This window comes from Spizellomyces punctatus, assembly GCF_000182565.1.
Source record: "Spizellomyces punctatus DAOM BR117 chromosome Unknown supercont1.3, whole genome shotgun sequence".
In the NCBI taxonomy this organism is placed as follows: Eukaryota; Fungi; Chytridiomycota; class Chytridiomycetes; order Spizellomycetales; family Spizellomycetaceae; genus Spizellomyces; species Spizellomyces punctatus.
In genome coordinates this window covers 1,816,900-1,843,417 of record NW_015971539.1, presented here as the reverse complement: position 1 = coordinate 1,843,417, position 26,518 = coordinate 1,816,900, and the positions used below count along the sequence as shown (strand labels likewise).

General features: G+C 46.3%; 12 protein-coding genes and 2 non-coding genes across 14 annotated transcripts; 7 read left to right on the top strand and 7 right to left on the bottom strand.

The window, feature by feature from the left end:
• Nucleotides 1–5: 5 nt before the first annotated feature.
• On the bottom strand, nt 6–77 carry SPPG_10050. Its single transcript has one exon. It is a non-coding gene; the product is annotated as a tRNA-Val (tRNA).
• A 163-nt stretch (nt 78–240) lies between these two features.
• On the bottom strand, nt 241–312 carry SPPG_10049. The gene has a single exon. It is a non-coding gene; the product is annotated as a tRNA-Val (tRNA).
• A 270-nt stretch (nt 313–582) lies between these two features.
• On the top strand, nt 583–3,519 carry SPPG_02404 (uncharacterized protein). Its single transcript, XM_016750695.1, has 5 exons — nt 583–1,567; nt 1,637–1,998; nt 2,061–2,268; nt 2,329–2,903; nt 2,977–3,519. Exons 1-5 carry the CDS (start codon nt 790–792, stop codon nt 3,295–3,297), a joined length of 2,244 nt encoding a protein of 747 aa, XP_016611400.1. The 5' UTR covers nt 583–789; the 3' UTR covers nt 3,298–3,519.
• Nucleotides 3,520–3,755: 236 nt separating this feature from the next.
• SPPG_02403 (uncharacterized protein) lies at nt 3,756–5,475 on the top strand. The gene is made up of 3 exons (XM_016750694.1): nt 3,756–3,830; nt 3,911–4,946; nt 5,026–5,475. The coding sequence occupies exons 1-3, from the start codon at nt 3,784–3,786 to the stop codon at nt 5,236–5,238; spliced, it is 1,296 nt and encodes a 431-aa protein (XP_016611399.1). The 5' UTR covers nt 3,756–3,783; the 3' UTR covers nt 5,239–5,475.
• On the bottom strand, nt 5,472–7,654 carry SPPG_02402 (uncharacterized protein). The gene is made up of 8 exons (XM_016750693.1): nt 7,466–7,654; nt 7,133–7,387; nt 7,027–7,075; nt 6,489–6,969; nt 6,180–6,430; nt 5,835–6,107; nt 5,729–5,743; nt 5,472–5,664 (listed from the first exon to the last, which is right to left on the bottom strand). The coding sequence occupies exons 1-8, from the start codon at nt 7,540–7,542 to the stop codon at nt 5,575–5,577; spliced, it is 1,491 nt and encodes a 496-aa protein (XP_016611398.1). The 5' UTR covers nt 7,543–7,654; the 3' UTR covers nt 5,472–5,574.
• Nucleotides 7,655–8,137: 483 nt separating this feature from the next.
• On the top strand, nt 8,138–9,193 carry SPPG_02401 (small GTP-binding protein domain). The gene is made up of 6 exons (XM_016750692.1): nt 8,138–8,189; nt 8,260–8,332; nt 8,393–8,465; nt 8,538–8,617; nt 8,685–8,869; nt 8,937–9,193. Exons 2-6 carry the CDS (start codon nt 8,276–8,278, stop codon nt 9,067–9,069), a joined length of 528 nt encoding a protein of 175 aa, XP_016611397.1. The 5' UTR covers nt 8,138–8,189; nt 8,260–8,275; the 3' UTR covers nt 9,070–9,193.
• Nucleotides 9,125–11,437, bottom strand: SPPG_02400 (uncharacterized protein). Its single transcript, XM_016750691.1, has 4 exons — nt 11,343–11,437; nt 11,187–11,283; nt 10,343–11,101; nt 9,125–10,269 (listed from the first exon to the last, which is right to left on the bottom strand). The coding sequence occupies exons 1-4, from the start codon at nt 11,402–11,404 to the stop codon at nt 9,235–9,237; spliced, it is 1,953 nt and encodes a 650-aa protein (XP_016611396.1). The 5' UTR covers nt 11,405–11,437; the 3' UTR covers nt 9,125–9,234.
• Nucleotides 11,438–11,560: 123 nt separating this feature from the next.
• SPPG_02399 (thioredoxin) lies at nt 11,561–13,361 on the top strand. The gene is made up of 13 exons (XM_016750690.1): nt 11,561–11,683; nt 11,748–11,770; nt 11,851–11,869; nt 11,937–11,949; nt 12,016–12,043; nt 12,105–12,144; nt 12,207–12,251; nt 12,321–12,392; nt 12,455–12,508; nt 12,576–12,768; nt 12,836–13,008; nt 13,075–13,166; nt 13,238–13,361. Exons 1-13 carry the CDS (start codon nt 11,609–11,611, stop codon nt 13,281–13,283), a joined length of 873 nt encoding a protein of 290 aa, XP_016611395.1. The 5' UTR covers nt 11,561–11,608; the 3' UTR covers nt 13,284–13,361.
• Nucleotides 13,362–13,480: 119 nt separating this feature from the next.
• On the top strand, nt 13,481–15,643 carry SPPG_02398 (uncharacterized protein). The gene is made up of 2 exons (XM_016750689.1): nt 13,481–14,461; nt 14,523–15,643. The coding sequence occupies exons 1-2, from the start codon at nt 13,612–13,614 to the stop codon at nt 15,437–15,439; spliced, it is 1,767 nt and encodes a 588-aa protein (XP_016611394.1). The 5' UTR covers nt 13,481–13,611; the 3' UTR covers nt 15,440–15,643.
• Nucleotides 15,644–15,815: 172 nt separating this feature from the next.
• On the bottom strand, nt 15,816–17,955 carry SPPG_02397 (uncharacterized protein; the record flags this gene model as incomplete). Its single annotated transcript, XM_016750688.1, has 11 exons — nt 15,816–15,969; nt 16,040–16,527; nt 16,586–16,700; nt 16,755–16,843; nt 16,903–17,027; nt 17,089–17,222; nt 17,276–17,308; nt 17,376–17,458; nt 17,529–17,645; nt 17,699–17,812; nt 17,872–17,955. 11 exons carry the CDS (start codon nt 17,953–17,955, stop codon nt 15,816–15,818), a joined length of 1,536 nt encoding a protein of 511 aa, XP_016611393.1.
• A 211-nt stretch (nt 17,956–18,166) lies between these two features.
• On the bottom strand, nt 18,167–20,119 carry SPPG_02396 (uncharacterized protein; the record flags this gene model as incomplete). The annotated part of the gene is made up of 7 exons (XM_016750687.1): nt 18,167–18,492; nt 18,558–18,778; nt 18,845–18,958; nt 19,025–19,288; nt 19,346–19,467; nt 19,532–19,861; nt 19,919–20,119. The coding sequence occupies 7 exons, from the start codon at nt 20,117–20,119 to the stop codon at nt 18,167–18,169; spliced, it is 1,578 nt and encodes a 525-aa protein (XP_016611392.1).
• Nucleotides 20,120–21,063: 944 nt separating this feature from the next.
• Nucleotides 21,064–22,652, bottom strand: SPPG_02395 (uncharacterized protein). Its single transcript, XM_016750686.1, has 2 exons — nt 21,608–22,652; nt 21,064–21,543 (listed from the first exon to the last, which is right to left on the bottom strand). The coding sequence occupies exons 1-2, from the start codon at nt 22,601–22,603 to the stop codon at nt 21,535–21,537; spliced, it is 1,005 nt and encodes a 334-aa protein (XP_016611391.1). The 5' UTR covers nt 22,604–22,652; the 3' UTR covers nt 21,064–21,534.
• Nucleotides 22,653–22,804: 152 nt separating this feature from the next.
• Nucleotides 22,805–24,977, top strand: SPPG_02394 (TKL protein kinase; the record flags this gene model as incomplete). Its single annotated transcript, XM_016750685.1, has 10 exons — nt 22,805–22,902; nt 22,981–23,024; nt 23,110–23,234; nt 23,316–23,337; nt 23,407–23,616; nt 23,676–23,729; nt 23,839–24,201; nt 24,296–24,363; nt 24,429–24,731; nt 24,805–24,977. The coding sequence occupies 10 exons, from the start codon at nt 22,805–22,807 to the stop codon at nt 24,895–24,897; spliced, it is 1,380 nt and encodes a 459-aa protein (XP_016611390.1). The 3' UTR covers nt 24,898–24,977.
• A 498-nt stretch (nt 24,978–25,475) lies between these two features.
• On the top strand, nt 25,476–26,424 carry SPPG_09019 (dolichyl-P-Man:Man(7)GlcNAc(2)-PP-dolichol alpha-1,6-mannosyltransferase; the record flags this gene model as incomplete). The annotated part of the gene is made up of 4 exons (XM_016757172.1): nt 25,476–25,710; nt 25,769–25,900; nt 25,961–26,013; nt 26,068–26,424. 4 exons carry the CDS (start codon nt 25,476–25,478, stop codon nt 26,422–26,424), a joined length of 777 nt encoding a protein of 258 aa, XP_016611389.1.
• Between the last annotated feature and the right edge of the window lie 94 nt (nt 26,425–26,518).

Sequence of the window (26,518 nt, the reverse complement as noted above, 5' to 3'; positions counted from 1 at the left end):
TAGAGTACTCGTACTCAGGATCGAACTGAGGACCTTCGCCGTGTGAAGGCGACGTTATACCACTAAACCATACGAGCCGTTACAATGACCTGGCTCCAAAATGTTCATGATCCATTAATCCTCATGACTCTGATCAATCTAACCGGCGAATTAATGGGAAAAGTCGGTTCGTTGTTCATTGGTTGATTACATAATTTTCCCTATGGAGTCTTAAAAAAACAACTGCTACAATAAACTTAGTACTCGTACTCAGGATCGAACTGAGGACCTTCGCCGTGTGAAGGCGACGTTATGCCACTAAACCATACGAGCTGTTGAAAACCGGTTGAATAACGGATGATGTTACTTTTTTACAAGATCAATCAGCTACATAAGCTGGGCGACCCCCAAACTCCGATCCAAAGATGGAAACTCGAAAAAAGTAAACAAGTCTGCATCGTATTATTCTCCTATCCTCTCAAGCCTTTGTGCAATGGTCAAGACAATATCAGACATAGTCGTGTGTTACATGAATAAGGTTTGAAAGCGAATTAGAGTTCAGACTCCGCGCATGGTCGGATCAATAGCAAATGAGGGAATATCGATGTTAGAACGATGCTAAAAAGTCGATTTCCCCTTTATATTTCTAAAAATCGCAAGAAAAAGAACAATCTTAGAGCAAGCGAGAGGAACTTTTTTTCCATTTTTTTAAGTTATAAGGAGCAGACAAACAAAAGATCTCGAAGTCTCCGATTTTGACAAAACTTACGCTTTCTCCCTTTCGTAACCAGCTTACGTGCTCGGCCCATCATGGAGCGGAATATGTCCACCAAATCCCGCTTCTCCCGGGACAAAAGCACGACTGAGGACTTTTCGACAATGGAGAAACAAAAGAAACCATCTCTTCTTCCACCAAAGAACGGTGACACATTATGGGATCAACTGACCAAGTTCTATCTGATTCCGGAGGGCCATTTTCTTCGAACATGGAACCGATTTATGGTCGTCATCGCTATTGTCAATGCTATCTTGGCGACCTTTATGGCCGCTTTCCAGTACCGGTCGGCCGCAGCATGGGTTGTGAGCTACTTGATGGATGTCATCTTTCTGGCGGATGTGTACATCAAATTTCATGTTGCCTATCTGGTCGGCGGTTTCTGGGTTGTCTTTCCCAAGGAGATGGCCGTCCATTATGTTCGATCGCCAGATTTCATCTACGACGTCCTCATCAACTTCCCAGTGGACTTCATCGCCTTTGGCTGGTATGGCAGCGCCGGACCTGCAAAACTGGCCATCATCCGTCTCTGGAAGGTCTTGCGGGTAGGGCGAGTCATGATTTACTTTAGGCGGGAAGAAAAAAAACTGCACGCCAGCTTCACGATTCAAGTTGCAAAGTTCGTCTGCTACGCAATTGTATTGTCACATGTGCTAGCATGTATCTGGTTTGCGAACGCTTGCTCTGGGGTTATTGATTGGCCAATGGATATCACACCCGCTTGTAAGGACAACTCATGGGTCCTTCGAAGCTTTGAACCTTTTCCAACCGTGGGTCTTGGACAGTTGTACATCAACAGTTTGTACTGGACAGGTGCGTTTATGGCAAAATAGTTTCTCTTAATGTGCAATTCTAAGTTATCTGTTACAATTCTGCGGATAGTCGTTACAATGACCACTTTGGGTTACGGTGACATCCGCCCTTCCAACACATCTGAACGTGTTTTCGCCGTATTTACCGTCCTCAGTGGTGTTATTTTCTACGGATACATTAACGGTACGATTGCCTCCACCCTTTCCAACATGGATTCCCGCAGGGTGGCATACCAGCAGCGACTCGACGCTGTCAAGCAGTATATGACCGATCGCGCAATGGACCCCGACATGAAGGAACGTGTCCTAAACTACTACGACTACGTTTGGGAGAGAAACAGAGGTATAGACGTCAGAGGATTGTTTGTGGACATGCCAAGTACCTTCAAACAGGAAGTCGCGCTGAGTTTGAACAACCAGATCATCGACAACGTACGTTCTTCTTGTTCCATTTTCATAGTGAATGTGATCGTTGAAACCAAGTACTATTTCAGGCTATCATTTTCAAAGAATGCTCCATCGGCTTCAGGCGAATGATCGCAATAGATATGAAACTCTATCTCTTTACTGCAAATGAATATGTCGTGCACCGGGGCGATTTGGGACTTGAGATGTATTTCATCACTCAAGGACGAATCGATATTTATGCAACGGATGATTTGCGACGACCAACAGCGTCATTGATTGAAGGAGCTTACTTTGGTAAGGTCACAGCATTGCCTATTTCTCTTCAATGTTTCTGATGAGCATCTCGAACTACAGGCGAATTCTGTGTCGTACTCGGGAATCGTCACGAATACTCCGCGCGGGCTGTATGCAATACCGACATTTATGTCTTCACCAAAGAAGATCTCGAGCGCGCTTTCGCAGCGTACCCTGCCGACAAAACGCTTGTCAATTCCGCGACCGTAAAACGATACGAAGCGCACCTCGCTGCAAAGAGGTCACGCGGAGGGGGTGGTCCAGGCAACCGTGCAACGATGCTTCTCACTGACATCGATGATCTGGAAGAAGAATTTGGCGTTAAGGGTAGTGTAATGAAGGGTGATCATCCCGTTCACCTTGCTGGTGGAAAAACGGCGAGCATCCGCGAGTTACAAGTTCTTGATGGAGAGGCCATTGGTGCGAAAGCAAAGTCCGATCAAGTCGACTTGGAGATTGCACTTCCCGCTTCGGTACATGAGGAGGAGCAGAAAAGGAAAGATAGCCTTGGTAATAAAGGCAGAAGGATGAGCAGCAGTGGTGCAGGGTATATGATTTTGGACAAAACGATGGCGACCGCTTTGAGCCACTCTAGCCTCAGTGTGGGTCGAAAATCCGGTTTACATCGATCTCAGGTATAGTGAGCATATCCTGGGTTTATACGTAGCGTAGCATGCATACTCATTCAAATCATTCTTCATGTGATAGCCACAACTCGCTGCACGGTTTTCAGAAATCAAGTCGAGCCAGAACCTCTCTCCAGATGTCCCACCCATAGTTGTCAGAACCCCATCCGCTCAAAACGAACTCACCGATAGTTCCCTCGCTACACAAAGCCAAACAGGTTCCTCTGGTGCCTTGAGTGCATCACGGGCGTCTCTTCGCTCAGAACCTGGTCAAGGATCCGGCTACTCGCCTCTTGTCCCACCACGGACGATTATAGAACAGCCTTCTGGTGAATTGGACCTTTCCGGGCTGAACCTTGAAAAGAATGCGGATAGTGGAAAGGAGCATAGAGACCCTCTGTGATAGGATCTATATCAGCGTGTGACAGGAAAAGAGGAAAAGAGTATCTCCTCTATGACTTCAGACGTGTTATCCTGACCATATTGCAGAAAAACGATAGTCTGTATGTTTTGGATAAAAAATGAACGTACTTCATTAAACGGAGGGTCACGACTGAGCGGGTTGGGTAGGAACAAAAGCAAGATAAATACATCCTCAAAATACAATTGTGAATCAACTGTTACGCCAGAGGTTTTTATTATTTTATTCCTTGACATATATCCAAAATCACAAACAGATAGTTTTAATTATTACTTCAAGATCCAACGAACGTTTCTATCCGGTTTTCATTTCAAGTTCCGTCCGATGAGGCTTAGCTACGCATCCGTGGTTCAAGTGACATTTGATCCCAATGACCCCCAGTGAATGTAATCAAATCCCGCCCATTGTTCACCAACTGTCTTGACAAGTGCTGCGAGAACCATTGCTCAACTTGAATAGACAGAAAACATGGTATTCGTCCGTCCTTGGTCCTTGCGTAGAGTCCACACACACAGGCAAGTCACCCATACATATGTTCGCAGCCATAGTACCTGCACAGATGTTTGACACTCTGACCTGCTGTGCCGAAAACCAGCTTGCCGCTCGCAGAACTTCGTACAGTTTTAGAGCCGCAAGACCCATACGAACCCCCATTATTCGATCTTTCCACGCAACTCACCAGAGAAAATGCTCACCAGATGGCATTTCCGAGGGTCATGCGAAACAGGCGGAGAGTGGAAGAGATGGAGAGGAATTTAGAGGAGACCATGTTGAAGAAATTCAAGGGGCTCACTCAGGACCAGAGAGAGGCGATTCTAAGGATTATTGATCAGAATAGCAAAGTGAGGAGGGATGTGCGACGGGTTATCTATGGGCAAGATCCGCAGGGAGAGGACACCGACCCGTCAGAGGAGGAACAAGTGGCGGATGACGACGTGGATTTTCCAATTGTTGAAGCTCACCTCCAGAGCGTCGAAGAGCGACAGAAAGAAGAGGAGCTTTCAAAACAAACTCATACACATGATGGTTCAGAGTCAGTGGTTGGCAAACAAGACCTCTGTACCAACCCAGTTCAAAAGTATTCCCAGCTTATCGACCGTCGGAAACACGGCTCAGCCCACTTACCAACCAATGACACAGTTAGAGCCAACAATCAAGCCGAAGCGCTTGCAGAAATGAAGCAAGTCACGCAAGACCTCAAATCATGGGTACAATCAACGTTGGACACACCAACAGTCTTTGATCCGACAGGCCCGCTGGCAGCTAACCCCGCTCCAGTTGAACCTTCTGACACACAGCGACCAGTAGATATTGAAGGCTTTGATATTCTGCTAAATGCGTGCAAGCCGTCCATCCTAGAAGCCAAACCATCTGTTCGGCTCAACATTGTTCGCGAGGCGAACCCGCCAGAAGCGCTTTTGCAGAGCTTGAGAGAAAATCTTGGGCTACAGATTGGCAAGGACAAACGACGAAGCGGGAGTCCCCGAAGACGACAGCGAGGGATGGAAGGACAGAGCGCTGTATCCCAAGAGGACGCACGACGAACCCATGGAAAATATGGTGCCTGGTATGTTCGACCGTCAATGTGGAACGAGTTCATGCGAAAGAACGAGGAGGACGCGAAGAGCAAGGTCTGTTCCACAGCTCCTACCCGCAATATTTAAACATATATCTTGAGATATGGTATTGATAACGCATATCCTTTATTAGAATTACGACGCATCCAACAGCCGCCGCTTTGGGGGCATCGTTCAAACCAAGTTAGACGAAATCTTGGCCAACCGTGCACGAGAAGACGCTCATTTGAACCCAATCACCCAAGGAAGCGGTGCTGCACTCGCCGCCACAGGTTCCTCAGCAAGACCTATCGCGCGAACACGGGGGTCACAGAGCGTTGCAACGGACGATCCGGAGAAAATCTGAGTTTGATACCAAGTGGCATAATACCGGATTTCTACATTTTAGGACTAAGCTGGTTAATATGCACCGGTTCCGTCATCCCCAAGCGGGAAGTGCATACGCCTTGCCAGATGGCAATAGTTTCACTAGAAACCTTTTTACTGTCTGCGGCAAAAGTATATATAGAGATGTCATCGTAGAGCCTATTAGAGGGCATGCCATATAGGAATCGTTTCAGAGCAAAACAGTTTTAAAACCAAGCACACCAGCTCCATCATGAGAAGTAATATTCTTTTGTCTTGTAGCAGCCACCTTTCACCTTAGATTACCCAGTTTATACATTCACCAGCCTTTGTTCGTTTATACATTCACAAGATCCATCGTTTCACGTATGGCAGATATCACATCATTCCAAACAGCTTCCTTTGCGGCTGGATCCCAAAGAAAGTCCTATGAACCAAGCAAGTCAGGATTTCATCTGATTGGAATTGGCAAATACCGATGTGATACTCACCATATGCTGGTAGTTCTACAGAACGAAGCGAACACAACAAAGCAATTGCTCAGTAAAAAGAAGATTGTATAGAAGCAGAAGCGACTTTAGCGTATAGTAAACTCACATCAATAATCTTAATCGAAGCTTTTGGCAGGGCAGTTTTGAAGACGTCTGGATCCGAAATCGTGTCTTCAGCTCCACAAAATAAGTCAACTCTTGTTTTGATGTGATGTGTCGGGTAAGAGCACGGTCCGGTACGTTTTGGCGCGAAGGTTTGAATAGCAGTGGTTGTGCGCTGTTGCTCTTCTTGTGTGGGAGATATGAGGCGGAGATGGTGTGGGGCAATTTCGTGCTCGTATGGGGTGAAGGTTTGTTCTGTTATGATTCGAAACCAGTGCTATCGTAGTATACATTACCGTTACGCATCAGTCGTCGGCCTGCAATCATTCGCTGCGCCTACAGAACCTACCACCACATTCCGCACGCTTCCTCCCCCAAACAAATGCATATAAAGTGCAGGCCACCAGCTCCTTTTCCACTTGTCGCAGCTCCACCCAGTAAGGATGATTAATGCGTTGTGCACGATTTGAGCATACATATCAGAGGGGAGCATAGGTCGTAGCCATTCTGCAGGTGGGAGGAAAGACCAGATACCGAGACCATATAGGACAGATGGCGTGAATCGGCGGGTTAGGGCGTTGATCGTCTCGTTTGATATCGCTGTAAGTTCATCACAAATTCAGATGAATGTTCCCGGATTAGAATACCGCAAACTTACGTTTCGGCTTCAATGCTGGAGCCAGCCCCACAAAAATGGCCACTTTCTCATTCATCTCCTCGCTAACACTCAAGCTCATGAACATCTGGGCAGTTCCTTGACTGTACCCCAAGTATGCCACTTTATTCCACCCGGTGGTCTCACATACATAGTTCACTACAGCAGGCACATCAAATTTTGCCATTTCATCTAACCCAACGTACTTCCAATATTGTGAATGAAACATGGCTTCCTCAGGACTTTGCCAATGCCTGTGTCGACGGGATGAAACGGTTCCACGGCTATTGGCAAGCCAAACGTCAAAGCCAGCGTCGGCGAGGACAAATGCGAGATTTCCTGTTGGGCCGGCTGGAGAAGAGACAAAAGCAGCGCTTTGAATGTACAAGCCGTGCCAGATGATGACGGGAGGTCGTTCGTAAGGGGGAATGGCGGAGAAGGCTGTTGGGCCGTGTTGGGGATTTGGAATGCGGTATAAACCGAGCTGCAAAAGAAATGAGTTCCTTGTACCTCTGATATGTGCTTAACGCATTACACGTACCATAAATCCATCTCGCGTCTCGACGATATGGTGTTCACACGGATACTTCCTACATGCCCATATCAGAAACACATCCAAAATGCAGTATCATTCCGAGCATGCCCACCAGAACTCAATTAACTCCTTGGTGTCCTTTAGTAGCGGAATCTGTCGAACGGCGTCTTCCTCGGTTGGGACAGCCTCTGCTTCAAAATCGAATAAACCTTCCTCCTCATCTAATGAACTCCAGCCGGGACAGGCAATGACGTCGTTCTCCGGTTCTGCAGATAAATCTGAAGCGAGGTAATCGAGACTTGTGGAAAGAAGATCTTCGCTACTTCCGTACGCAGAGTCGGCGATGGAAGGTTTGCGTTCTGGCATCCTAGTATCATACCAAAGAACATGAGACATGTTATGGGACAGCAAAATGAAAGAATGCCAAAACGGATTCGGTTCTCACCCAGTGATCATTGCCTTCACATCACATCCATTGATGAGTTCATCATTAATGCTGCCTCTCCCTCCAATGACGCTCATACTTGATGCACTGTCAAAGTACAGTCCAATCACAATAAAAAGAGCGATGCTACGAACCTTGTAGACCAACCCCTTTAAAGTGGACAGTCTCCTTAATCACACGTCAAAAAGGCAAACCGAGAAACTCAAAGATCTTTGCTGAATCAGCAGGGCCAAAAGGAGAGACGAAAGCTACGCGTCGCGTCTGCACAAACGACCAAGATCGGAGGTTTGGGACAAATGCATGCGTTTGGTGTAATGGATAGATAGATGTCCTTTTACGGTTTGACATGTGAAAGGTTGTAGGAATGCTCCCAGGCCATATGGGGAATCTTGATCATAACGTAAGGCAAAATGGGCTTCAAGGGAAGGAGGAAATTGGCCAGGGATCACTTGTCGTAATGGGCTTCATTTGAGACAATCCTGGCGAGGCAAACTTGGAGGATTGCCTTGCCGAATAAAGATGCAAATGGTTCTATCAGCTCATAACTAAAAACAAAAGCGAAAAGGAAGCGTTAGTTATAAAAACAAAGGGCAAAAACCTAGAGCAGGCTTTAGCCAAAAACACGCGTGAACGCGTCGGCCCGTCATCCTTATGTTGATCAAAACATGGATAGAGAACCCGGCCACCTCAGCACACCAGTCAAAACCAAAAGTGATGCCAAAAGGTTTCCTTCCCCAATTTCAAAAAACCATCATCCAACATGATACATAATGCCTGTTTTAAAAAACATTCAGAATCAAAATACTCAGCATGGGAGATCCAAATGTCGGCAAAAGCTGTTTGATCAAGCGGTATTGCGAGGGGAGGGTAATATGTTCTTGCCACATAGTTTATAAGTGCTGAGTAGACTTACAGATATCCATACAGTTCATTTCAGAATATATATCAACCATTGGGATAGACTATGGTGTCAAGACGATTCAAATGGAGGAGCTTGAAGGTGCGACGATCCATTAAGCTTCATGATAGAAAAGCGTGCTCATTGTCGAGGGTATTTGAACTTTGGAAATAGTCAAAGTAAACTTTTGGGATATTGCGGGGGACTCTGTATACTTTGAGATCCGAAACGAATTTTACAAGGACACACATGGCGTAAGTTACAGTTTCGTTTTCTCCTCGTGTTAGAATCACTCAGGAATTGGTGCTGTCCCTCTTGTAGGTGATTCTCGTCTACGATACATCAAACAAGGAAACCTTCACCAATCTCCAGTCCTGGATTGACGAACTGAATACATACTGTCAAAGCGAAACAATCAGTTTTCTCGTTGCCAACAAAGTAGATCAGTTCCCACGAGCAGTGACAAGAAAGGAAGGGGAGAGCATGGCTGAACAATTGGGATTACGGTAGGTACTGGTACGTCTTTTGGCTTTCATATTTTGCTTATATTTATGCCACTATTGCGGGATGAAGGTATTTTGAGACATCGGCTTTGACTGGTGAAGGTGTACAGAGTATGTTCAATGCCTTGTTTGCGGAGGTTTTGAAGATGCTGGAGGGGCAAGATGAACAGAGGGCTTCCAAAGGGAGTAAAGATGAGAGCTGACAATCAGCATATGAACAGAACGAGACATTGATGGTCGCGCAATAGAATTTGAAACTTGCTGCTTAACTATACGAATAATATTATATCTAAGAATAAATAAAAGCATGGAAGCTACTGCAAACTATGTACATGCCAATCGCCCGCACCAGATCTTCTGTGCACCACTTAGTCACTATCCGACGATGAATCTATCTCCAGTTGTCGAGTTTTTCCAGCCTTTTTGGCCTTTTTCAACGCCCGAGCCTCCAACTTCATTTCCTCCCAGTCATCCTCGCTATCACTATCACTCCCCCGACTTCGCTTAGAGCTGGTGTCGCCTTCTGTCGTCTTCTTTATCTTGGGAACAAACGTGCCTTCCACTTTGGCTTTCGCAATGGCTACCCGCTTTTTCTCCTTCTTTTCTCTGCGCTCCAATCTTCGCTCCTTTAGCTCCTTATGCTGTGACCATGCAACCGTCTCTTTTGGTTTCTGTTTACGCTTTTTATCTTTCTTGGCCGCTTCTCCTTCGGCCAAGGCTTTCTCTTTAGCGATTTTGGCTTGTCGCTGCTTTTCGCGGGCCTTGTCTTTATATTTGATGGAGTCAATGTTGATGACTGTAGGCTGAAAGTCAATCTTGAGCGATTTCAACTCGGGCATTTTGGGAAGCTTGAGAAGTCCAAACGCACGAGCAACAGCTGCGACATCGACGTCTTTGAACCGAAAGATGTAATTCGCTTGGTGCTCGCTGTAGGATCGTACCCAGCTTACAAAAGCTTTTGTGCTCCTTTCGTAGAGGTCTCTGTCTTTGGTATTGGCTTTACGCACAGCTTCTAGGATATCATTTTCTGTCCCCTTTCGTCCGGCTTCGGCATCTGATATCAAGGGATGTTCGACCATGGGGACTTTTCGAATCCTAAGGAACTCGACATAGGTGTCCTCTTGTGGCGTCAAAAACACCACCGCCTTGCCCTCCCTTCCCAACCGAGCAGTTCGACCACATCTGTGGGCAAATGATTTGGGATCCTGAGGTGGATCGAATTGAATTACATAGTCGACATCTGGAATATCCAGTCCGCGGGCAGCGACGTCTGTGCAAACTAGGACGGAGGAAGAGGGGGCAGACGTGAACTTTTTATAAACGGCTTCACGGCGTTTGGGATCCATTTTGCCGTGCAACGAATGGAACGAAAATTCCTTGAGGTCGGGTAGGTTTGATAGTACCTATGGTGACCATCAACAATGAACAATCAGCACTTGTCCCAGAATCCAATACTCGCATCGCCAACCGCCTTACTTTGAAAAAATAGTCGACACAAGCACACGTTGCAAAATATACAATAAACTTTTTATCCTTTTCTCTCTTCAAGAAACGCATCAGCTGAACGAGTTTCTGCTCAGGCGTACATATCACATATCCGATTTCCAAACTGGATGGTGTACATTGTTCCTCCTGTTGAGTTAAACTCTCCACCTTGACTTGAACACGCACCGGATTCCGAAGGCCGACGCGAACCAATTGATTCAATGCATCAGACATGGTCGCAGAAAATAATCCCGTTCGTCGCTGTTTCGGGAGTCGTTGAATAATGGAAGTTAGGGTCTGTTCGAATCCCATGTCGAGTAGCCGATCGGCTTCATCCAGCACAAGGACTTCCAACTCTTTGGTACTGAACACTGCACTCCGTTTCAATAAATCATCCAACCGTCCGGGAGTTCCAATAACTACTTGGGCACCCTCCCTCTGAAATCGCTGGACATCCTCCTGCACATTATTTCCACCAATGAACAGCATGTGTTGAAGAGCTGGTATTGTTCCCTGAAAGTCATCATCTTGATTTCCACTCTCTTCTAATTCGGCAGTCGCCGCTGTATTTATGGCATCTAGGAAGGTTGTAGCAACATCGTAGATCTGTCGTGCCAGTTCTCGTGTCGGAGAAATGATGACAGCGCCAATTTGATTTTTCAATAGTCCTCGACCATCACGATGTCGTCGAAGGAGCATTTCGAGGATGGGGATAACGAACGACAGTGTTTTTCCTGAACCGGTTACAGCCTGAACACCAGGTCGCAAATCAGACAGGTGTTACTTTCCGTGTAACTGTAAGCCATATATTCCGCTACAATTATCCCTTACTCACCTCTACAACAACATCCTTATTCTTCATAAACAACGGTACAGTAGATGCCTGCACCGGTGTCATTTGAGTAAATGACAGTGTTTGCAGAGCCTCCAAACTGCAAGAAGAAGCCATTAATACCCAGTATGCGAGTCGACTACCACACCCAGGACCTACATGGGTGCCGATAATGGCGGGTTCAGTGCATCCCACCTTCCCGCATTCGCAATGTCCTCCATGGTTTTTCAACGTCTTCCTGGAGGAAAAATCCCAAACTTTGTTCTTACCTCAACCTGCGCGTCCTCAAAAACAATTCAACTAAGCCACTAATCTTATAACCCGTATTTCAATTTATCACCATGAGATTCGTCATCCAGCGCAAACGCCCTCAACACTTTTGCCAAGTGGAATAACCTTGTAGACTCGTCAACAATAAGCGTAACATGTCTCTTGTTAAAAGTATTAGATCACAGGCGGAATATCAGGCATTGCTTTCTCAGGCTGATGCCAAGAAACTGGTATGTCGCATTTGTTGACTTGCATGGCGAGCTAAAGCTTACCCAGCGCGCGATGCATGCGTAGATCGTGGTGGATTTCACAGCCAGGTATGCACTACCTTATTCATTGCTATTGCATCCGTGCTGGTGTTATGGTTCTTGATGGTTCTTATTGCTTTATTGTGCAGTTGGTGCGGTCCTTGTCAGGTAGGGACTGCCAGATCCTGTCCTTGTTGTTGAGACTGGAGACGGTTACTCACTAGTAATATTGCAGATGATCAAGCCTGGTAGGTTTTAAATCTCGACGGACCGATGTAGATACAGTGGGACTTAATCCACCCGGATACATGCAGTATTTGCTGAGCTTAGCACGAAATACAGGTCAGCATTCCAATCGATGTTGCGCACAAGTTCATGGGATTTATCATCATCATGACCATAGACATGTCACATTTGCTCAAGTTGATGTTGACGAATTGCAAGTGAGTGAAAAATCCAGTCCAAACCAACCCGGTACCAGAAATCCAATACATTCTCTGATTAGGAAGTAGCTGCAGCTGCTGGCGTGCAGGCGATGCCCACCTTTCAGGTATAGGACGTGTGTCCCAACCAAAGTCAGATTTGAGCAAGCAACTGACGTTGGGTTGCATAATGTCAGTTTTTCAAGGCTGGATCAAAGATTGGTGAATTGAAGGGCGCAAACAAGAATGGATTAGAGCAGCTCATCAAGGTAGGATAAGAATGCTGAGATGAGCGCTCCTAGACATGGCTAACCATAAAGGGCGATACAAGCAATTTCAAGGGCCCGCCGATGAATCCAACAATGCCGCAGGACTCGGAGGCCACGTATGTCAATTAGGCACTCTGATCTACTGTACCATGAATGCAGGATTGACACGTGCACACATTTCAGAGCGACCTGACCGAATTTGTCACGATCAACCAACTTGAGTGCCTCAACCAATCTCACAACCACAATGTGCGCAACAGCTTCAAAAAGGATGACTCGTTTTTGGAAAGTGATGTAGACGAGCAGCTCATTATCAGTGTGCCGTTCAACCAAGCGGTCAAGCTGCACTCAATTAAGATTGTGCCTGGTCCTTCAGGTATGGCCATTTCGGGCTTTGACATATCCATCCTTATAGCTCAGCCTCCTTCCTCGCTTCCTGAAAGGCCAAGCACCAAAGACTATTAAAACGTTTGTGAACAGAGCTGCCATTCTCTCATTTGATGAGGCGGATTCCACAGACCCAGTCGAGACTATTGAAATTTCCGAAAATGACTATGAGACTGGGGCGGTGATTCCCCTACGATTTGTTAAATACCAAAGCGTACACAATCTGAATGTGAGTTACTGTCAAAGTCATACACTTTTTTGGCTCGTTCATTTACGGTTGGATGACGTTTTTTAGATTTTTGTGCAAGATAATTTAGGGGGAGAGGAAACCACCGTGATCAAGCAGTTGATTTTGTACGGAACACCTGTCGAAACGACAAAGATGGGGTAAGAAGCATCGTCAGTCAAACCGTCCTGATGACGTTGCATTGTACTCACAACCTTTTGTGATCTCTCAGCGATCTAAAAAAAGTTGGACACGAGCACGCAGGACCATCCAAATAAAGAATGTGTCCATTTCTTTTGTTCCGATAGCCGGATATACAAAAAAAAAATACTTTAGATCAGTTTTTTGAGAGTGAATTTTGTTCCCTTTTCACATGCAAGGGCTGTGCAATCGCTTGAAGGCTTTCACACTTGCTTGTGGCACAGCATGCACAGTCATGGAGATCGGCAGATGTGTGACGGCCGAGGTGGGCGAGCTGTTTTCCTCCGGGCTTCGGGAATTTTGGTTTCCAACGAACGTCCTCATTCCATCGTTTGCGTGGGCTGGCTTTAAACGTCGTGTGAAGGTGGTTTTCTTGTCCTTGACGTTCATGTGTTTTCCGGCAACATGGTGGCAGACGATCTAGCAACACCTCCGTTACCCCCCAAGCAACGGTCACGGCAACCCATTCGTTCTTGGCAGATAGCTCCCAAACAAGGAAACGACAAGAGCAAGTTTATTAAAACCGTATACGAAAGTGGAGATGGAAGGAATTCATTGGATGCCTTTGCGCGCGGACCCAAGCATGGAGAGAGGAAACGTCATTCCATTGCTAGTTCTGAGAGTAAAGATGTTGGGACCAAGCATGAAGTGAACGAAGAGCAATATCCTCAAGTCGAGGAAGTCGGTATTCGGGCCATGCGCAAGCTCTCCAGACCCGCTCGTCTCATCATGAATGACCTGGAGCAAGGTCCCATTTCTCCACCTCTTTCCCCGTCTCCCACAACAACCGACCTCTCCGTTCCGTACACCCGACGAGACCGACGACCCAGCACAACAAGCACAACAAGCACAGCAAGCAGTATAGAAGACTCTGAACGCCCAGACCCGCACAACCCTCACACCATCTTCAGACTCAAACACACACCGACAGCAGTCCAAACCCAACTGTCACTCCTTGAAACCATTGATAAACTCAAACATGCTGCATCCGTATCCCCTTCATCACCCACCTCTCAATCCGCACGATACGCATACGCGAAATACCTCATTGAAAACCTACGGTACCTCGAAACAGGTCAAAAAGCTTACTTGGACGAAGGTTTGAAGATATTGCGGGAGTTATCCAAAGAGGGGTACGCGGATGCGCAGTTTACGTTTGGGTGTTTGTTGATTACGGGTGTTCCTGGGTCTCAGACGAGGCATAAGCCGGATTACGAGAAGGCGTTCCCATTGTATTTGAGTGCAGCCAAAAAGGGTATGTTTTACTGTTTGGTTTTTGAGGTCCATTTAGATGGGTGATTGATGGTAGAGTGTAGGTCACGCAGATGCAACGTACCATGCTGCACTCTGCTACGAACACGGTCGAGGAACGAATGCACCCCCTGATCCTGCATCGGCTGTCAAAAAGTACCGCAAGGCAGCGATAGCTCATCACCCAGGTGCCATGTACCGCCTCGGCATGATTCTTGCCAACGGCGAACTCGGGCAACCCCGCAATATTTCGTCGTCCATCAAATGGCTTAACCTATCTGCGCGGTACGCAACACCCAAACACCCACACGCCCTTTACCAACTCGCCCTCCTCCACGAACACGACCCAAATGCATTAAACGGTAAAGCCGACCCGGCAACCGCGTTGGACCTCCTCCGCCGCGCCGCAAAGCTAGGACACGTCCCTTCCCAACTCCGATTGGGACACATATACCAATTTGGTGACCTCGGTGCCACCATCGATCCAAGTGCCTCAATAAACTATTACTCCCTTGCAGCCCAAAAAGGCAGCGCAGAAGCCATGTACGAGCTCTGTGCATGGCATTTCACGGGAGCAGAAGACGCGAACGGTAAAGAGATTCTCGTACAAGATGACGAGGAAGCCTATATTTGGGCTCGAAAGGCTGCTGAAAAGGGGTTAGCAAAAGCCGAGTATGCTGTCGGGTATTTTACTGAAAACGGAATTGGGGTTCAGGGGGATATGGAGGAAGCGTTGGAGTGGTACACACTTGCAGCTCGACATGGAGACCCCCATGCAGTGTCGAGATTGGAAGGACATGCACCGATCCATCCGGCTGATCCATCGATTTTGGCGGCTGTTGTGGATTATGATGTTGCGCCTCCTGTCGAGTCCGTTGAGAGGAGGGAGGGGTTGGATCGGTTGTTTACGGTACGGACGTATCGGAAGATAAAGAACCGGGTGATTGAGCATAGGAATTTAAAGAGGGCTGGGGGGTTGTAGGCTCTCTTCTCATAGTCGTAGTGGGTTTTGTATTTTACTACCTTTTTTTTGTTAATTTGTTAACTTTGGATTCTATTGTGCTATAGCAGAACTGACAAGCACACATACCAGCTCTGGATGTACCACCCATTCGATATGCTTTCAATCATCGTCTTGTAGGGAGATCATGAACCTCCGAATGTAATATACTGCGCACGACACCACGGGAACACATTGGTATAGAGTACACCCTTTTGCAAAGCACATTGTACATTTCCTTGTATGGGGACGTACCACTCTGAGCCCATGACAGTCTGTACAAGACACTGTGCAGGCACTTTTGGCAGCAAATAAATAGTAATAAACACCATAAACACTAGATTACACACAAAAAACTCTAAAACTCGAGTCCATTCGACAATTCTTCAACTCGCTCCCGTTCATCCTCGTCTTCGTCGTCTTCTTCAGGTGGTTCATCCTCTTCTGGGCGTGATACGAGGCGATGGAGCGTGTCAAGTGTCGAGAGGGCTTCCGGATGCGTTGGGTCCATCCTGATAATAAAAAGACACACAGTTAGCACACACAAAATACATAAAAAAAAAGCATAAAGGGCATACATACACCAAAACTCCATTCACAACCTCCAATCCCTCATGAACCCTTCCAGCCCGTCCCAAAACTCCAGCCAGCAGAACCCGACACCCAACACTCGCACACCCCTTGAGAACACTCTCCGCTTTAGAGACCTGTCCAAGCGCCTCACATACTTGAGCATAACCAATACAAACACCCTCATCAGTAGGATCTAATTCAAAGGCGTGTTGGTAGACAGAGAGGGATTTACGGGGTTGGTTTGCTTCAAAGAGGGTTTTGGCGACGAGGGATAGGGCTGGGGGGTGGGATGGCATGCGGTGTGCGAGGTCGGAGACGAGGGTAAGGGCTTCGGTGTAGCGGGTTTGGGATATGTAAATGTTTAGGAGGGTTGTGTAGGTTTCGAGGGTAGGAGAGAGTAGGAGGGTTTTGTGCAGAGTAGGGAGGGCATGTTGAGGCGGGAGGAGAGTGGATTTTAGGAGGTGGGTTTGAGGGTGAGTGGGAGAATGGGCGAGGGACTAATTGAAAATGTCGTTAGCAAAGGATATGAGAAGATTTGAAAGTGCTGTGTATCACCTTTTCGCAAAAATGCAAAGCCTTTTCATCGTCTCCTTCTGATCGCCAATAATATGCCATGGCACACCATGATTCAGGGTGGTTCGGGTACCGCTTGACAAGATCGACTGCCAACCTAATCATTCTTAATAAACAATGATGAAAATAAACAAGAATGCACCAGGCTTACTTTGATAGAACGTCCGTCTTGTTTCGGGAGGCGAGGAGGGATGCGTAGCGGTCCATGTGTCGAATCGTTTCTGGATCGCGTTTTCTGATCTAGATGATTGTCAATTCAGTATACAAATGAAGATATAACGTAGGCAACACTTTTTTACCTGCCGAAATACATAAAAGGCATTAACACCATCCCCGCTCATAAAATACGCATCCGAAAGACCATGCAAAACATGGAGATTAAGCGGTGTCGTATTTTGCAGTTCCAAAAACGTTTTAATTGCATCTAAGAGTCGTTCACATGAGTATCCCACTTGTGCATGAAGTATCATTGACAATCATCTTACCCTTGTATTTATACCCCTGTATCTGCGCATATCCCTCAACATATGATGTAACCCAAGGCGGGAGATGCATGGTACTCGGTTCCGCACCACACTTGATGGCACCCAACACGGCTTCCGTCGCAAGAGGCTGCTTTCTAATAAACTGTAAGCATGTTGGTCGGCATGTTTTGGCAGATGCGAAACTTACTGGAGGATCAGGAGGTACGTATCTCGCGCCTGCCTATAGTAAAAAAAACACGGGAATTCGTTAATATCATCCAAAGTCGTGAAAAGAATACATGACTTACTCAATTCGAAAAACCGTCTCATACCACCCCGCCAAGAGCCTCAACCCCTTGATACTCACAACATCTTTTGGAATCCGCTCCATCTACACACAAAATCATCATTAATTACTCCACACACCCATAAAAAACCCCAACCATTTGCAGAAAACATACCTCATCAATCCCGCCAATGACATCCCCACATGCAACTAAACATCCGGCAACCTTTTCCCGCACTCTCCACACATTTTCTTGGGATTCAAAGCACCGGACAGCAGACTCGTAGCATTTCTACGAAAACCAATGAGATGCTTGCGTTATCATACGCAATGAAGGTTACGTACCAGGGCACGAGGAAACTCTTTCGATTCCACTAGACAATCTCCCAGCAAATCTTGTGCGTGGGCATGTACATCCGATGTTGTTGGTGGGGGGAGAACGGAGAGGACGTAACCCAACTAAATGCAAATAGGTGTCAGAAATGAAACGCAGGGTATGCAAATGAGATCGTACGTACGAGGAGTTCTGCAGAGGATGCTAGTCCGCTTTGTAAGAGTTCTTGGGCGGTCGTGAGGAGGGGAATGGGTGAAGGGATGGTCATCGTGATCTCTGCGTGTTGGCACAAGCTGCAAGGCGCGTCTGATGGTTATTTCAAACGAAACTTCTAAATATTCTACTACATAACACATTGTTGTCCATATTTATTCTACTACATTACACATTTTTGTCCGGTAATAAGTAGAGTAGAATAGAAAAGTGGAGTAGACTTACATGTAATATATACTAATAAATAAATGATTCAACTAATAAGTTCATGTAGCACTACCTCTTCTTTTTGCCACTAATTTGTCTGGTGTGATTGCTGACGGATATACTGTGCGCAAGTTTTCCAACAGCCGACTTTTATCCGGTGTCGTGTGAGCTTCAGGCGGGGGATGGAATACGTTCCGTTTGCTCTGACTTCGAATATTCTCTACGTGTCTGGCAACTATACTCCTCAAATGAGTGAAGCCGACTAAAGCACGCGGTAGGTTGGCGATATTGTCCAGACATGTTACGATAGGGATTTTCCCCAGCTGTACAAAGAAACAGATTTGCTCCCGGATTTGGATAGAGTAAATCTGAAAATTAACTCCATCTAAGTGAACAGATGACATGCCTTTAGAATAGATAAATTTTCATGTAATCAAAATATATACTCACCAGGAGCGATAGCAGTATAGATTTGGGGATTTTGACTTTCCCAATCGTATTCCACTAGATCGGACTTCAGAAACTGCAATCCTCGTGTCAATCCTTCCCCCAATTGAAGATTGCGTTTGCTGCTCGCCGCGTACGGTGCCTTTAGCTCAACCAATAGTACAGGTCGGGAACCAGCCTTTATGGTAATGTCTGGACGGAGGCGATCTACCATAGTAGTGTCGCTAGTAGGAAGCCGTACCAGGTTCATGATGAGGAGACATACTGAAAGGAGATGCTAGTGGACTTACAGCAACATTTTCCATCTCTTTTGTTTAAGTCTATTAAAGTGGGGCATGACGTACTTTGAAGTGAACGATGCCTCATGTTCAGGCTCGGGTGCATCCATATCAACATGAGAATAGCTATGGAAAGAAGACTGTTATTCCATCTCCATCGCGACAATCTGCAGCGAAATCAACTATACTCACAGGGCTTGCAACGCGACTGCTTCGTCCCTGGCTAAACCGCTGAACGGTGGGATACTACAGGTCTCTGAATCTTCCTCATTTATTTTGCTCGTCTCGAATTCATGTACTGCATCAACTATGGACGTGCTTGGAGACTGAGCAATGACATCCCAAAATGTATCGGGGGCCATGCTCTGATACACTTGTGACCACTCTTGACATGTAATGTATGGCGCATATGCCTCCGGCAGACGCTTTGTGAGTAGGATTCCTCTTTTTAAAGAACTAGAAAGGAGGGTTAGAATCATATATCGGCGAATCCACTCCAACACAAATTCTTACACTATTTTCACGCAATCATTCTTGGCGAAGGTGCGATCATGCACTGGCTTTTGCTGATCCAACAAAATATCACGCATTACTAGCCGAATCAGACGTGCACAGTTGACATTGGAGATGGTTAACTGATGATAGAGTTTATCAATCAGTTGCAGATCATTCAGCACCAAGATGGAAAAAAAAACGCACATCATTTGGGAGAGTGATATCTGATCCTTTGAGGACTTTCTCCAATCCCGGAATCTCCATGTCTTGTTCATCCGTATCCGTTTCAAGTACGTCATCGCTATCATCGTCATCACTGTCTTCGGTGCCAGGAAGCAGACGGGGACGCTTGAAGTCTTGGGTTTGGGATGGCGGCGTAGCTGACCTCTTTCGCTCCTCCAAAGGAAAAAAGACACCTTGTGCAGTCGTATTGTATGTGCTGGCGAAGGAGGGAAGTGAATATCTCTGAGTTTCGAGGAGAAGGCGCGTGTTTTGAACTTGTCGATCATCTGCTTTGGCCCAGTCAATGTGATTCTTGAAAGGGATAGATATTAGGAACTGAAGGACACGTAAACAGATCAACGCACGTACCACAGCATTTGCTTTTTCCCAAGCAATCTTTCTTTTTTGTACTGATCGTTTGGACGAACGATCGAGGTCGGTGCGACTTTCCCAGACAGCAAGCTCGGCTCTCACGGACTGCAGTTTGGCTTTCCAGTCTTCCCACGTTCCACCGCGCTTAACCCAATCCTTCCAATAGGGCACCACAGGAATATTAAGCGATTCCGACATCGTAAGAAGCGGTGGAGCCTGAGATGCTAGAACCAGAACAGAAGGGGGGATACGACACAGGTTTTGCTTTTAAATGATGCAAGGGGTAAGAGACACCTCCTTCTTTTTTGCGCCACATTGATGCATCTCCTACCTTATGTAATCGAGAACGAGAGCGTAAAGGTACTACCACCTGCATCCCGAGGAGTGCATTCAAGCATGGGATGCGATATCTAAATATAACGTACAGTACAAGTCATGACGTGATGCCACATGACCAGATGCGTCCATATTACACAACTAGTATCGACGTAATCACCAGACGAGCTGAGCACTGGTTAGATTTCAACTATCCTTGCATAGGAAATAAATAATAATAAACTGCATCTTTTGTATTTATCAAGTCTTCTGTCAGGTGTGTTGCATGCATGTGTTCACACTAGTTAACATATATAGCCAGTCTTTAATCTGCCCACTCAGTTGCTCGTACAGTACAGCATGTGCAGATAAAGATCGTGCATCACGTGAGTCATGTGATGGTCTAGCATTCTAGTCTATTCTAACTAGTGTGTGAGCTCGTGCGTGCAACGCACTTGACAGACCTCAAAAAATAATGAGACAGAAAGCAAATACAGCTACATTACGGAAGCACTCTCTATTTACCATATGATGTATATATCCCGGTAAAAGGTCTTTACTTTCACTCTGTATTTTCAAACTACTGCAAGATACAACTTGGGGCTCAATTCCTGGCGGCAAAAGAAGACCACTGGCCTTGGTAATTACTATACAGTTAACAGCCATAAGGGGACAGTAATTTGGAATGACGTTCAGTATATTGTGGCAAAAAGATGCTCTAATCCTGATGAGACAAATCAAGCAGATAGAGCAACAGAAAGTGAGATTTGCGATGCAAGATCACAGCAGGGTCATGTGACAGCACATCAAGGAACAGATCACGGGGCTGGGACATTTTCTATTGTATTATAAGATACCGCGTCCACCACCACATGACTCACGTGATGCACGATCTTTATCTGCACATGCTGTATGTATGCATTCGAACCATTGCCACATGCCCGATGTACTGTACGATTTTTGCTGGGTATGTCATTAGAGTACATTTTCAGAAATTATTATCCGATGCATACAAAATACCCCGCCTGTTTTTTTCAACATTTTTAAGCATTAAACACCTCGACTCGGGTTGTATGATGAGGAGTACAGTACATACCACTCCACCACCATTAACTAGTCACCCATTTATGGCACACTGCAACTGAGATGGAACCACGGGCTTAGCGTGACTGGAAAGATGTGTGCAGTGACTGTGCGCCCTTAATTGAGGTAATGCACTATAACCGACATACAGGGTGACTACTGGTTAACGGTGGTGGAGTGGTATGTACAAAGTGGATATTGGACCGTTATTTTTTTTACATATCCTATAATGGAAAATGCGTAAGTATAGAATATAAAAGTATGTTTTGTTTGGGGGTTTTTTTTTACCTCTGTCGACCACTTGTACGCCTCAAGTTGAATCGCACTGCGTTGATTCTTTGCTTGAAAGTACCGTGTCTCGAATCCATTGGACCGGTCCACGCCATCCCATCTATACCCAGGTGGGATACCAAATCTGTTGGGTGGAGGCGGTGGACCACGGTAGACAGGGCGGTCCTTGTCCTTTTTCTTTTTCTTGGCAGTCATAAATGCCATGGGGTCACCCCATCGATCTCGGTCCATGAGCTCCTTGTTCCGTTCCACATCATCAACATAGACAGCTAACGGACGATCTTGTTCCATTTCAAGACGTTTGGCATCTTGTTCTGCTTCACGTTGTTGTACGACGCCTTTACCCCATACCATGTCCTTTTCTTCTTGTGCCTCCCGTTGACGTCGCATGGCAGCCAATTCGGCTTTCTGGGCAGCCAGATCGACTTTTTTGCCGTGTTTGTCTCTGTACACTGTTTGGGCGTGTTGACCGGTTTGTGAGGGTGTCAGATTTGACAGAGCTTTTTGGCGGGCCATTTCACGTTCTTGGGCGTCCTGCCGGATGGCTGCTCCGGTTTGGAGGCCTGCTCTACGACCATCTGAGAGGCGGGGTGGGGAATTTGGTTTATGGGATTTCGTGGGAGGGGGTGGAGTTGGTGATGGGGATCTTCGACGTTTTCTGTGTATTGGTGGCGAGGGGGATGGTGATGCCCTTTTTCGTGTAGGCGGCGGGGAAGGTGACGGAGACCTTCTCTCCCCTTCTCGGATCGTCTGCCATGCATCGCTCCTGAACATGGGTTTAGTGTTCCCCCCGTCCTCAGCTTCAGGGTCAACAATAACAGGAGCATCCTCGTCATCGTCTTTTTGATTGGAGACAGCCCAGTCGACTTCTTCGTCAATGATTTGCGTCGTACCCCCCGACGTAGGTTGTGGGCGCTTTTTTCGCTTTTTTTTCGTAATGCCGTCCGCGTTGGACGACATGTACTTTTTGAGGTAATCCTTCAAGTCTCCCATCGTACCAATAAAGCAGCAAATCTCCAAAAATAAAAGGAATGCAATAAAGAGATCAGCAATCCTTCTGCTCAAGCTCGCCTTTCGTCCTTGAACAGTTCAATCACATGACACACTCACGTAATCACCAGATCTGCGGAGGGTTTGCAGGAACTCTGGTTGCCTTACGATTTCTGTCGCCCTTCTGGGACCAATACTTTTTCTATGGGTGTTATACACGACAAGGCCAAAGCAGGGGATTTAGAAGGCATCCAAGCGCATGTGAACGATCCCGAGACTGCAAGTGAACTCGCTGCAGAACGGTATGATATTATCCTTGTTCAAGTTTTGGGAGGACAATGAAAAGGATTTGGGTACTATACCGGTTTTTTTTGGAATAGAGATTTACAGGAAAACACTGTATTGCATATTGCTTGTAAATACGGTACGCAAAAACTGGTACATTCCCTTTTCCAAGCCTATCCAATCCAACGAAGAGTAACTCATCTCTGATGGATACGGCCAAATAGGACACGAATCGATTGTAGATTGGGCACTCGCACACGGGAATGTGGAAGTGGATGCGCTAAATGTTGCTGGGGATACGGCGTTGATATTGGCGGCTTCGAAGGGGATGTTGGGGGTTGTTAAAAAGGTGAATCATTGAATCGTTTGTGATTATCGTTTTTGCGGTTTTTGTAATGTATGTTTTTTTTTTTATTTGATGCTTTTGTAGCTTGTAGCGCGGGGTGCAAACGGTACATCACAATCCTCCTTCGTGGTTCGAAAACTAAAAGCAAAACCTAACAAAAATGCCCTCTTCATAGTCAACCACGCAAACGACCACGGCAACACCGCACTCCACTACGCATGTTTCTGGCGACACAAACAAGTTGCAGTGTACTTGGCTCAAGAAGCAGGTGCACATGTAGCTGTCAAGAACAAGTATCAGCGGACACCGCTTTTGAGGACCAGTGAGGAGATTAAGGAGGTGTTGAAGGCGGAGGCGGCTGTGGCGAGGACGGTGCAGGCTAATGGTACGGCGTTGTTGTGTGCGTGGTTTGTTTATTGGGAGATTGAATGTTGTTGTGTGTAGCTAGGACGTTTGCACAGGCGAAAGAAGAGGCCAAGCAACGGTTTTTGGCGAAAGGTAAGAAAGTGCACTCACTGGGCATGGTTTTTTGTTGCAAAGCAGTGAGCAACAAAAGCTAGTTGAAGTCACTTTTTAAACCAAGTTTTTTGTTTTTTCTGCGTTTCAGGCGGAGTAGACTGGGAAATCACCGCAACATCCGTACAAATAGCACCAACCCCCCTCTCCCGATCCCGCCACTTTCTAACCCGCCGAGGCCGCTGGAACAACTACGACGTCATCATCAAAACCCCACAAGACCAAACAAATATCACACCCGACGATCTAAATACACTTAAATCCGAACTCGCTACTCTACGAAAACTATTTCACCCGAATTTACTTGTTATTTTGGGGGCTTGTGTTGTTCCGCCTAATATTGGGGTGTTGACTGAGGTTGTTCCTTATGGTGATGCGTGGACTTTTTTGCATGATGCGAGTGTGGATATGAGTCCTGAGGTTGCGATGGGGATGGCTGTTGGTGTGTGTCGAGGTAGGTGAGCGTGATGTGTTTGTGTGTCTGGGAGTAGAGAGTGCGGTACCTTGATCTATTTATTTATTCTTGATTTGGTTTGCTGGGAGATTAGGTATGGCGTTCCTTCATGAACAAGATCCACCAATCCTGCACGGGAATCTCAAATCCCAAAACGTCATGGTACATAGAAAAGCCAAGTTTACCTACTTCCACCAAAAACAAAATCTAACATTACAAAAAACCAGCTTATGGACGACGGAACAGTCAAACTAACCGACTACGGCCTAACCTCCCCAATCTACAACCCCCGCGCAACCCAATCAAACCGCTACCTCTCCAACGCCGAATGGCTAGCCCCCGAAATCCTACGCGGGTACGACCCAACCATAAATCGAAAAGCTGTTGATGTATATGCTTTTGGAATCATGTTGCATGAGATTGCTACTAGGGGCTGGCCTTATGAGGATATGAATTCTATGCATATTGGTATCAGGGTTTTGTTGGAGAATGCGAGGCCGGGAATTCCGGGGTATGTGCCGGGGAATTTGGTGAGTGATCTAGTTTTGGTGGAGACGCTGCGTATGTGTGTGGTGCTTATGGATTGTGGTTTTGCTTTTCAAGGCGCAGTTGATGACAATGTGTTGGGCTTTGGAACCTAGTACCAGGCCAACCTTTACATCTGCACTAGAAATCCTTTTTTCGACCCAAATATGATTGTCAGTTTGCGATATCCTCTTTCTTGCACTTTTGAATAGTGACATGCAAGAATACGCATATGGATATATACGTTGCCATTGACGAATTTGAGTTGTGATTCAACGTTTTGGGATGACTGATATCCATGTAAATCCAAATGTGTTATCCATTACGAGTGTCATGAGGTGTTTATACATTTCCAGAAACATTCATGTTAATGAAACGTTATTCTCCAAAATATACGGAACAAGGCATACCTATTGATCGCTTTCTTGGCTTTTATATTTTGCAATGTGGAATTTTGAAAAGAAATCCATAGTGTGGAGGTGATTGTACAGCATGTGCAGATAAAGATCGAGCATCACGTGAGTCATGTGGTGGTCTAGAATTCTAGTCTATTATACAGTACACTGGGGTATAGATTGGCAGAGCATCACGTGAATGCTGTAGTGCCAATATTATCCGGATTAATCCGGTTAATCATATCGCATAATCAGAACCCCCCATCGCTCAAAGCGGTTGAGGCATGCTAATGTTCTCCAAACTGCGGTGGCATGCTAATGTAATGTTTTTTCTTTTAAACTGCGGTGAGGCGCATGCCAAAGGTCTATAAAAGGGGACCTGCTCCCTCTTTCCTCTTTCCTCTTTACCCATCCTCGACTCTCAAAGCATCTGCGCAACTCTCATCGCGACTCGGTCCAATCATGAGAATGCAGATGTGGTGCCGAGGACCTCGTCCACCCGACAGCAACAGCGATCAGAACCAGCAGCAACCAATTGGATCCGTGAACAAAACTGCTATTATGCTGCCACATTTGTTGAGCTTGGTTGGTATGTACCGATGGCATTTCTGTCATTTCTGTCATCTGGCTGACTTGCACTTGTTTAGTCTCCAAGCCTTCGTTACTGAAAATCCTCCGGCTTGCGAGTCTCCCTGACGATATTAACTCTCTTGCGAAGACTCTGGCTTCAATGTCGATCAAGAGTTCCGGATCAAGGCCCAGTAGGAACGGGTGTGGTGGTGGGCAATTATCCGATTTAGAATAGCCGTTACATATTGCGTGTATAATTTGCCTAGTAGTTCAGTTAGTTAGCTTTTCCGAGCCAGTTTACGCTGGTTCATTCCCTGGTGTAGTAGCTAGTGCCAGTTTCTGTCACCTCTACACTATGTTGACATCGACATGAAAGATCGCTTACCCAATCCGTACAAGCCGCACTACCAATAACCTCAACGCGGCCAACGACCAATCTCATCATCCCAACGACATGCCCTACACAAAGCAAGATGCCCTCTACGATTTAACAACACTAACATGCCTCACAACGCACCTCCTCCTCGCACCCTACACCAAAGTCGAAGAATCTTTCCACATGCATGCAACACATGACATTTCTTCTGGTATACCATTATCCGAGTATGATCACTTCAAGTTTCCCGGTGTGGTTCCACGGGAGTTTTATGGGCGCATTGGCGTTGAGTTTGTTTTCATGGCCATTACGTGCAAATGGCCTGATGCGACAAATTTACTCGAGATGGATTTCTAGGGGTATTCATGAGCATCTCATTGGGGTACCATTCGAAGAGGGGTTTCAACTCCAATTTGGGAAAGCGGTGTGCGGGGTGGATTTGTCGTATGAG

Coding starts and splice junctions, on each gene's coding strand:
- SPPG_02404 (XM_016750695.1), top strand. CDS start 790: ATGGAGCGGAATATGTCCACCAAATCCCGCTTCTCCCGGGACAAAAGC. Junction 1,568..1,636: donor CAACAGTTTGTACTGGACAG/GTGCGTTTATGG, acceptor TTCTGCGGATAG/TCGTTACAATGACCACTTTG. Junction 2,904..2,976: donor CCGGTTTACATCGATCTCAG/GTATAGTGAGCA, acceptor TTCATGTGATAG/CCACAACTCGCTGCACGGTT.
- SPPG_02403 (XM_016750694.1), top strand. CDS start 3,784: ATGGTATTCGTCCGTCCTTGGTCCTTGCGTAGAGTCCACACACACAG. Junction 3,831..3,910: donor CGTAGAGTCCACACACACAG/GCAAGTCACCCA, acceptor GCCGAAAACCAG/CTTGCCGCTCGCAGAACTTC. Junction 4,947..5,025: donor AGGAGGACGCGAAGAGCAAG/GTCTGTTCCACA, acceptor ATCCTTTATTAG/AATTACGACGCATCCAACAG.
- SPPG_02402 (XM_016750693.1), bottom strand. CDS start 7,542: ATGAGCGTCATTGGAGGGAGAGGCAGCATTAATGATGAACTCATCAAT. Junction 6,970..7,026: donor AGACGCGAGATGGATTTATG/GTACGTGTAATG, acceptor TTTCTTTTGCAG/CTCGGTTTATACCGCATTCC. Junction 6,431..6,488: donor TCCAGCATTGAAGCCGAAAC/GTAAGTTTGCGG, acceptor ATGAACTTACAG/CGATATCAAACGAGACGATC.
- SPPG_02401 (XM_016750692.1), top strand. CDS start 8,276: ATGGGAGATCCAAATGTCGGCAAAAGCTGTTTGATCAAGCGGTATTGC. Junction 8,466..8,537: donor TCAAATGGAGGAGCTTGAAG/GTGCGACGATCC, acceptor CTTTGGAAATAG/TCAAAGTAAACTTTTGGGAT. Junction 8,618..8,684: donor TTTACAAGGACACACATGGC/GTAAGTTACAGT, acceptor TCCCTCTTGTAG/GTGATTCTCGTCTACGATAC.
- SPPG_02400 (XM_016750691.1), bottom strand. CDS start 11,404: ATGGAGGACATTGCGAATGCGGGAAGGTGGGATGCACTGAACCCGCCA. Junction 11,284..11,342: donor CCGCCATTATCGGCACCCAT/GTAGGTCCTGGG, acceptor TTCTTCTTGCAG/TTTGGAGGCTCTGCAAACAC. Junction 10,270..10,342: donor GTGTCGACTATTTTTTCAAA/GTAAGGCGGTTG, acceptor TGGTCACCATAG/GTACTATCAAACCTACCCGA.
- SPPG_02399 (XM_016750690.1), top strand. CDS start 11,609: ATGTCTCTTGTTAAAAGTATTAGATCACAGGCGGAATATCAGGCATTG. Junction 11,684..11,747: donor AGGCTGATGCCAAGAAACTG/GTATGTCGCATT, acceptor ATGCATGCGTAG/ATCGTGGTGGATTTCACAGC. Junction 12,509..12,575: donor CCGCAGGACTCGGAGGCCAC/GTATGTCAATTA, acceptor CACACATTTCAG/AGCGACCTGACCGAATTTGT.
- SPPG_02398 (XM_016750689.1), top strand. CDS start 13,612: ATGGTGGCAGACGATCTAGCAACACCTCCGTTACCCCCCAAGCAACGG. Junction 14,462..14,522: donor TTTGAGTGCAGCCAAAAAGG/GTATGTTTTACT, acceptor GGTAGAGTGTAG/GTCACGCAGATGCAACGTAC.
- SPPG_02395 (XM_016750686.1), bottom strand. CDS start 22,603: ATGGGAGACTTGAAGGATTACCTCAAAAAGTACATGTCGTCCAACGCG.